Here is an 8,846-nt window from a genome sequence, read left to right as displayed (position 1 = left end):
ATTCTATATGGTCAAAATGACTCTTAAATTTTACGTCAACCTTTTATCTTAGGTTTGGGCCTAGCAGCGGATCCTGTCGTTGCAACCCCCTCTACCACCACTAGAGCCGGGTGTAGCACCTCCGTTTCTCCCTCTAGCTACGAGGTGGGTTCTCCGGTCGTGATCGTACTGTAAAAATGAATGTCAATGTGCTTGCCTCCTGTACCTTTCAAATCTTCTCATGGGTATTGGCATAAATTGAACACCCCTGTCCATCAATGCTGACGCAGCTCCATGCCTTTCAACTAACCTCTCCGCACTCTGTTTGAATGTCATGCGGACCATGGCAGTGACAGGCAATCCACGGGCAGACTTCAACAAGCCGTTGAACGACTCCGACACATTTGTAGTCAGGGCTCCACATCGTCTGCTGCCATCATCATGCAATGTCCACATGTGAAGCTCATGTCCCATCAGCCAAGTATAGGCTCGTGGATCTAACTGCCGGATCGCTTCCATGCGCCTCATGAATTTGCACTGCTGGTGCTCAGTTGCAGCCATCCACATTAAGTCATGCAAGGCCTTGTCAGGATATTTCTTCTGGAAATTGGCCTTCAGGTGCCTTACACAGTAACAGTGGTATGCATAGGGTTCCTGCCATTCAGGCAAGTGTCGTACAGAACTTAAAATACCACCATGTCGATAAGATATTAGACAAATACCTGAACGCTGTTTGACAAGGTGCTGCTTCAAGTGGTTCAAAAAAAGCATCCACGTCTCTTCGCTTTCGTTGGCACAAATGGTAAAAGCAAGTGGAAATATTTGTCTGTTGGCATCTACTGCAACTGCAATCAAAATCTTAATATCATACTTTCCATATACATGAGTACCGTCTATGGAAATTACAGGACGACAATGCACAAAACCATCAATTGCTGGTTTAAATGACTAGAACACATAGTTGAAAATATATTCGGGTTTGTCCGGACTCCGCTCACGCCTCCATTCAACAACAGTCCCGGGGTTGACGTGTTGCAGTGCGGCCATGTACCTGGGCAGAGATGAAAAAGACTTATCCCAGTCGCCATAAATAAGTTCAAAGACACGTTTGCGACCGAGATATGCCTTTCTTTTGGTTATAGTACAACCATACTCCCGGTGGACGGCTGTAATATATTCTTTAATCTTGAACCTAATGGACACTTTCAAATATGGAATCAAGACTAGATAAATCAAGTCCACATCCAGGTTGAAGTGATTCTCATTGAATGTGTGCATTTCACATCTGTGGGTGCTAACAAATTTACCCACTTTCCACAAACCTGATTTCTTCTTGCTGGCACGCAACATCCAATGACAACCCGTAAAGTCTCTACAGCATACAACCTTGTATACCTCCGTAGTTGACACACTTACAGTCATCTCACGACACTCTCTTACACTATAGATTTTTACATCCCTAATTAGGCGAGCCTTATCGGGGAAATACATGCCCTTTGCCAGCACTGTTGGTCTAGACTCATCCCATATCGCTGACCGAATTTCGTCATCATCCCTTGTGAGGGCATCCACGTCTGGCATACTTGGCAAATTATCAAGGTAGGGAATATTCCGCTCATGAAATGGCATGTGGGACTCGTACACTCTTGGTCTAGCAGGAGGTGGAGGAGCATGCTCCCTCGTCAGCTCAGGTTCGACATCCACTTCCTCCTCGTCATCACCCTCATCAGGGAAGGGTGTGTCATCTCCAGACTCATCCGCATTGTTGTCATAATCACTATCATCTTCTTGACTCTGCGCATCTACCAAATCACGAGTCAGTACATCGTCTATGGGCAGCTGTGTGAGGTCAGGAACATTAAGATGCTCGTTTTCACTGCACAAAAAGAACAAAATGATAAGCTACCCAACTAGATAAATACTTTATATATAGCTATATTTACTTACAAGTTGTGTTGTCTTGACGTTTCATGATGGATATTTTCTTGTTGGTGATGACTCCCGGATGGACCACCGTAGTCCAATACGCCAGAACTACGCATATTCCAACTAGGGCAGGATCATAACTTGTAAAATTCATATTCGGACGGTACCCCCTATGAAAAATATGACTGTTAATACAAATCCAATTAAAACATAAAATAAACATCGCTAAATCGTAGAAAAATTGAAGTTTACCAGTCGTCTTGTGGATTATATAAAGTCGAAAAATTATTTTTTGGCTGCTCATTCGCCGGTGGTGACAAGTTTAAATCAAGGCAAGCTCTTTCATCAGCAATCTGTCCGGCAAAAACTGCTCCAGAATAACCACTCGATGACTGGGTTTTATCCCTACTATGCACGCCCTCATTATTAGGAACGTCTTCAACCTTGACGTACATTTCCAATAATTTTATTACAACAAAATTCCCTGTATTCATCCGGAATCCACAAAAAATCTCTAAGAGTTTCATCATCTTCAATGTTAAACTCAGAATAATAAGCAAACCCCTGCGGAGTCAATGCATACGGAAATCTATCGGTTACTTTAAGGTTAACCGAACGTTTCCTCACACTCATTTTTTTACGTAACAACGATACCAATTTATCGTACTCCATTGTAAGCGGCAATTTAACATTACACCGTGGAGGTGAGCTATACCTCACAGAGTTATTCTCCATCACAACCTCACCCCCTCTCCTAATATAATGAAACCCTTATTTTTGGCTCTTCAGACATTATAAAAAAATGATTGATAAGAAGAAGAGAGAAGTATGAACGAAAGTTTGAAAGAAAGTTTTGAATGGATTTTCATAAAATTCAAACGCCTTTAAATAAGACAAGTCCAATCTTGGGGTGCAGAATATTTTTATGTAAAACGCAGTACAATATCACGTTTTATGTATTTGAATTATTGTTATGTCAGTTATTCGCATAACACTTATTGGTGAGCCCAAAAATTAGTGTAAAATGCAGTATAAAAATACGTTTCAGTGTAAAATGCAGTATTATACTACGTTTTGCACTAAAGAAATAAATATTCTCTGCAGTCCCACATAACTTTATTAAGGTGGGCCCAAATTTTATAGGGAAATGCAGTACAATACTGCATTTAAGGAAAACGCAGTATTGTAATGCGTTTTCCTATAAAAAATAATTTTTTTTAATAAAACGCAGTATAATACTGTGTTTAACTTTAACGGCTAACTTTCCATTAAAGTAAAACACAGTATTATACTGCGTTTTATGTAGAAATGTAACTTTTTTTAAAACAATAGAAACGTATTTTGTGCCAAAAATGACACTATTTCAGTTACTAAAGGCTATGTAAGCACTCTCTCTAGTTCTGTACGTTACACATTTAGATTAGTGTTAAAACATGTCCTGTTTCAATAAAAATATAATGTTCTGCTAGATAATACCTAGATTTACCCAAATCTAGATCTCATAAGTCATAACCATCATCTTCGGTAATTCTTTTAAATGTGAAAAGCTATAAGGATCCCGTCGTCACAATATTTTCAATAGCAGAAGTTGTTGAATATATTACTTCTGAGAAGGAACAAAAGAAAATAGAAGATGAGCACTAGTTTAAGCATATAGTGATATTGGACACTATACTAAATGTTTGGGAAAATGTCCAAATTTATCCCTCTACTTTTGAATATTGTCTACATCTAACTTTTGTTATATAATTCGGTCATATTTATCCCTACCGTTATACAATCTGGCCAAATTTATCCTCACCATCAGCAAACTTTTAAAAATTACCCTTCAGTCCGTCAGTTGACCTAGAATCTCCCAAATTATTTTAGCTAAATCATTTATTCTTCTTCTTCTTGATCCACTATCTTAAAAATAGTTGACATTTACCGACTTTCTTAATTGGAAAAAAGAAATAAGAGAAAGAAATATTAAAATAATGTAGCTGTTAGCAAACAAAGTATAGTAAAATGAAGAATCTAAATTAGATAGCTTATCTAAATTCCAAAAGTATTTACAATACCCTAGCTTTAATAAATTTGTTCAACAAAAGGTATGGAGACTTAGCAAGTATTAGAGATAGAAGTTGAAGTTCCTGGAAGACTTTTCATTGTTGAATTTAACTTTGCTTCAATCAAATGCCTACGCATTGTGCACTCCTAAATTAGTCCACTGAATACTAACTAAACAATTACAAAATACATTCGAATGTATATGTAACAACATGATGAGCAACCGCATATAATACATGACAAATAGACCCGCAAAATTTTAAAGTGTGTTTACGATTGAAAAATTATAGAAATTTTCCAAAACCATTATCACAAGAAGAGAAGTGGGTGCAATGGTAATTAAAAATATCCATGAATAATTTGTATAGTTTAGAACCTTTAGAATTCACATTATAATAGTTTCTGAAAATAGTGAATCAATAAGAACAAATGATTTAAATAAAAAAGAGATTTGGGAGATTTTGGGTTACAACGGGCTGAGGAATAATTTTTTAAAAGTTTACTGATGGTAGGGATAAGTTTAGCCGGATAGTATAACGGTGGGGTAAATTTGACCGAATAGTATAACAGAGATTAAATATAGACAATATCCGAAAGTAGAGGGGTAAATTTGGACCTTTTCCCTAAATGTTTAGAACTAGTAACAGCAAATAATCCACCAGTATTGAAAAGGTATAGCAATATGAGAGGAGGCAGTTATTATAAGCATTTTTCACAAAGAGTTCCAAACTAAGTAGCCATCAACAGTTTGAAGTAGAACTAAGCAAACAACTTTGGAACAGATTCAAACTTTATCATGGTTGATAGATTTAGAAACATAGTTGGAAGCCCGTCTATAGGTTTCCGAAATGCAAATCACTTCTTGAGATGAGGAAAACATGCATAGACATCAGCTTTGGGATGTTTTGCTTCAGCATGTTCTCTGCACTTAACTTCAGAAGTGGTGCAAATGAATGTCTGCATGCACACCTTGCACTGCATTTTGACAATTAGCAAACATTAGGAGATATGAATAACAGTGTTTAGCTTGCATCTTCTTTGTTTACCATCTTGTTTCTTTATTCCCTTTGGCCCGTGGAAAGGGGGATAATTTCAGCAAGAATTAGTTCTTTGATTGGACAGGCTTATGTGTTTTCATACCATAAACCCCCCGGCTCTAATTCCCCGGATAAACTTGAAATATCAAACCAAATGGCACAACACCACATCAGAAGAAAATGCATAATAAATCTATGTCATGCTTCTCCATTTCATTAACTGCCTTCTATCCCCCTTTAACAGGCAAAGTATTTATACTTTTCTTTCTTAAGGTTTAACAAAACAAACCCTTCGTCGCTAAAGGTTAACAGTCTTCTAAACATAGGGCTAACTTTTTTAAGCAGCATACATGCACTTTTTTAAAAAAATTTTTTAGAAAAGGGTGAGTAACGCACACACTCTCTGACTCGACTTTTCCTGTAGTTTGACTTTATAGAAAACAATAATCGTGAAAGCTAATTGATGCTATTTAGTTCATTCTACCTCATACGTGACACACGAAGTAGGCTTCAAGGTTTTGTGAATTGCAAGAATGCATTTCTAATAAAGTAGTAATAACATCCATTTTCTAAACATCAGGCCAACCAATTGGCACAGTACTATATCAGACGAAAATGAATGCTAAAATCTTTGTCACACTTCTCTATTTCCTTAACTGCCTTTAACATGCAAAATTTTGACTTTTTTTTTCTTTCCAAAAATTTTACAAAACAAATTCTGTCACTAAAGGTTAAACGTTTTCTAAAGACAGGGCCAACCATTTTCAGCGACGTATGTGCACTCTCTGACTTGATCTCCATTTCTAGCAGAACTAAGACAGAACGTTTGAGGCTACAGAAAACAATAATCGTGAGGGCTAATTGCTGCTATCTAAACATGATTAAGATAAATTTTTCTACCTCATCCGCGTTAGACAAAGCAGGCTTTCAGGTTTACTAAATTGCAAGAATGCATTTCTCATAAACCAGTAATAACATCCTTGCTTAAAAGTTTGACAAAAACTAGATCAGCCAAACCCTATGGAAAGTGCAAAAACTAACACACTTTTTTCATCAGAGAATTACTAGTCCTCCTATAAATAATAAAGTTTGCCGTGTAACTGGCAACTGTGTCATATCTAAACACAATTTTAGCTATTAATTCAGCTCCTCTAAGATGATGTGAGGCAATAGCTTAGCGTGTAAACATAATCCATTAACAAGATATCAACAAATTACAGCACCCAAATTCCCCTTTACAGTCCTAGAAACAGATCTGAACAAATCTAAGGTCTAAACTACAAATCTTCATGTAATCGACTTATCCAATTAAAAAGTCCATAACTTTACCAAGTTGGGTCAATTAAAAACCCTTGTTAAGTGCCACAACCCCCCCCCCCCAAAAGCCAGGGGGGGGGGAGGAGAGGACAGACACCCATATGTGAACCTTAGATTATTAAGCTGGTTGAGAAGAATTCTAGATATAATTGATAATTACTCCAAAATAAGAGAAAATTTGGGTATTTAATTAACAAAAACCTGGATACTCATGGCCTTCTTGTTAGCCTCAAGCTGGCTTCCTGCGCAGGCACCATAAATCCATAATCTTAATTAGCTAATGAAAATTTGATTTTGAAATTCTAAATATACAAACAAAAAAAAAACATAAACAAGCATTACCCTTTTGGCCTTTCATCTTTTCAGCGTTCTTTTCACGAGCCATCTTTGCCTTTTGGCCATTGCCTCCACCCATAGCTTTGATTTATTCTTTGATCTCTTCTCCTATACAAAAATAAGGTTTTTTTTTTAGTTGTTTTTTGAGGACTGGGCTTTAGAGGAACCCTTTTATATATACAAAAGTAGAAGTGAGAATTTAGGGTAGTTGGGTGGTGAATTAAATGGAATTATGGGTGTGGTTAAGGGGGGGCTGAGAGGAGAAGAAAAAAGACGGATATTGGAAATCCACACGAAACTGCAATTCACTGTTCTACGCGTTATTTTTATGCAATGTTGCAAAACGTTACTTTCTTTGTCTTTTTTATTCTTTTTTCTTTTGTAGGAAGCACAAATTTTAAATTAAGGTTAAAAAATTAAACGTTGTTATAAAATAAAGACGGTAAAGTAAAGACAAGTATAGAGAGAAACCGTTATATTATTCGAATTCAAACTGATGTACATAATGAACTGAAATCTCTTCTATTTATAGAAGAAAGGAAGCTGTTGTGTAAGTTGCTACTATACCAGATATGGATAATCTTCTATACCGGGGGTAATGTTTATTCATAACTGGGTACTGAAAGGATAAGCTTATTATACCCGGTATGGATAATCTTCTACCGGGATAATGTTTATCCATAACTGGGTACTGAAAGGATAAGCTTATTATACCCGGTATGGATAATCTTCTACCGGGGATAATATTTATCCATAACCGGGTACCGAAGTGATAAGCTTCCTGAAGAAGCTTATTTCCAATAGAGTACTAAATAGATAAACATATTTACGGTGGAGTCCTATATGGATAAGCTTCTTCAGGAAGCTTATTTACAACGGAGTACTAAATGAACATCCATAATATAATATATTTATAACACTCCCCCTTGAATGTTCATTAAAAGATAATGTGCCTCATTAAAACCTTACTAGAAAAAACCACGTGGGAAAAGTCCCAGTGAAGAAAAAAGAGTACACATATTTAGTAAGACGCATTGTTAGGTGCCTCATTAAAAACCTTATAAGGAAAACCCCATGGGAAAAAACCTTAGTAAGGGAAAAAGAGTGCATCGCGTATTTTACTCCCCCTGATGAAAACCTTGTTTCAAATATTTGAGTCTCTGCATTCCAATCTTGTATACCATCTTCTCAAAAGTTGAAGTTGGCAAAGATTTAGTGAATAAATCTGCTGGATTATCACTTGAACGGATTTGTTGCACATCAATGTCACCACTTTTCTGAAGATCGTGTGTGTAGAATAATTTTGGTGAAATGTGCTTCGTTCTATCTCCTTTTATAAATCTTCCCTTCAATTGGGCTATGCATGCAGCATTGTCTTCGTATAAAATTGTGGATCTTTTCTCACATTCCAAACCACATTTTTCTCGAATAAAATGAATTATTGATCTCAACCATACGCATTCCCTACTTGCTTCATGAATAGCTATTATCTCAGTGTGATTTGAAGAAGTGCAACAATAGATTGCTTTGTGGAGCGCCATGATATGATAGTACCTCCATATGTAAATACGTAGCCGGTTTGAGATCGAGCTTTATGGGGATCAGATAAATAACCTGCATCTGCATAACCAACAAGGTCTGCACTATCTTTGTTAGCATAAAACAAACCCATATCAAGAGTTCCCTTTAAATATCGCAATATATGCTTAATCCCGTTCCAATGTCTCCGTGTAGGAGAAGAACTATATCTTGCTAGTAAATTAACAGAAAATGCTATGTCAGGCCTTGTAGCATTAGCAAGATACATTAGTGCACCAATTGCACTGAGATAGGGTATTTCGGGACCAAGGAGTTCCTCGTCCTCTTCTGGAGGTCGGAACAAATCCTTATTCACTTCAAGTGATCGAACAACCATTGGTGTACTCAATGAGTGCGCTTTGTCCATGTAAAAGCGTTTTAAGACCCTTTCTGTATAGGCAGATTGATGGATAAAGATCCCGTCTGCTAAATGTTCAATTTGCAGACCAAGACAAAGTTTTGTCTTTCCAAGATCTTTCATCTCAAATTCTTTCTTAAGATATTCAATTGCCTTTTGGAGCTCTTCTGGAGTTCCAACAAGATTTATGTCATCAACATAAACAGCAAGTATAACTAATTCTGATGTCATTTTCTTTATAAAAATACATGGACAAATAACATCAT

General features: G+C 36.7%; 2 protein-coding genes across 2 annotated transcripts; both read right to left on the bottom strand.

Annotated features, from left to right (window-relative positions):
- Positions 1-784: 784 nt before the first annotated feature.
- LOC142170648 (uncharacterized) lies at positions 785-2,649 on the bottom strand. Its single transcript, XM_075232622.1, has 3 exons — positions 2,158-2,649; positions 1,927-2,075; positions 785-1,855 (listed from the first exon to the last, which is right to left on the bottom strand). Exons 2-3 carry the CDS (start codon positions 2,019-2,021, stop codon positions 928-930), a joined length of 1,023 nt encoding a protein of 340 aa, XP_075088723.1. The 5' UTR covers positions 2,022-2,075; positions 2,158-2,649; the 3' UTR covers positions 785-927.
- A 1,980-nt stretch (positions 2,650-4,629) lies between these two features.
- Positions 4,630-6,961, bottom strand: LOC107793726 (uncharacterized protein At2g23090). The gene is made up of 3 exons (XM_016616139.2): positions 6,651-6,961; positions 6,510-6,550; positions 4,630-4,929 (listed from the first exon to the last, which is right to left on the bottom strand). The coding sequence occupies exons 1-3, from the start codon at positions 6,721-6,723 to the stop codon at positions 4,810-4,812; spliced, it is 234 nt and encodes a 77-aa protein (XP_016471625.1). The 5' UTR covers positions 6,724-6,961; the 3' UTR covers positions 4,630-4,809.
- Between the last annotated feature and the right edge of the window lie 1,885 nt (positions 6,962-8,846).

Source organism: Nicotiana tabacum, chromosome 16 (assembly GCF_000715075.1).
Source record: "Nicotiana tabacum cultivar K326 chromosome 16, ASM71507v2, whole genome shotgun sequence".
Taxonomy (NCBI): Eukaryota; Viridiplantae; Streptophyta; class Magnoliopsida; order Solanales; family Solanaceae; genus Nicotiana; species Nicotiana tabacum.
Note: the sequence above shows the minus strand (reverse complement) of the source record. Positions and strands in the feature narration are given on the sequence as shown.

Excerpts from the sequence above, each read along its gene's own strand:
- LOC142170648 (XM_075232622.1), bottom strand. The coding sequence starts at position 2,021 with ATGCGTAGTTCTGGCGTATTGGACTACGGTGGTCCATCCGGGAGTCAT. Across the intron at positions 1,856-1,926 it reads ACGTCAAGACAACACAACTT|TGAAAACGAGCATCTTAATG; the intron begins GTAAGTAAATAT and ends CTTTTTGTGCAG.
- LOC107793726 (XM_016616139.2), bottom strand. The coding sequence starts at position 6,723 with ATGGGTGGAGGCAATGGCCAAAAGGCAAAGATGGCTCGTGAAAAGAAC. Across the intron at positions 6,551-6,650 it reads AAAGATGAAAGGCCAAAAGG|GAAGCCAGCTTGAGGCTAAC; the intron begins GTAATGCTTGTT and ends GTGCCTGCGCAG. Across the intron at positions 4,930-6,509 it reads AGAAGGCCATGAGTATCCAG|TGCAAGGTGTGCATGCAGAC; the intron begins GTTTTTGTTAAT and ends GTCAAAATGCAG.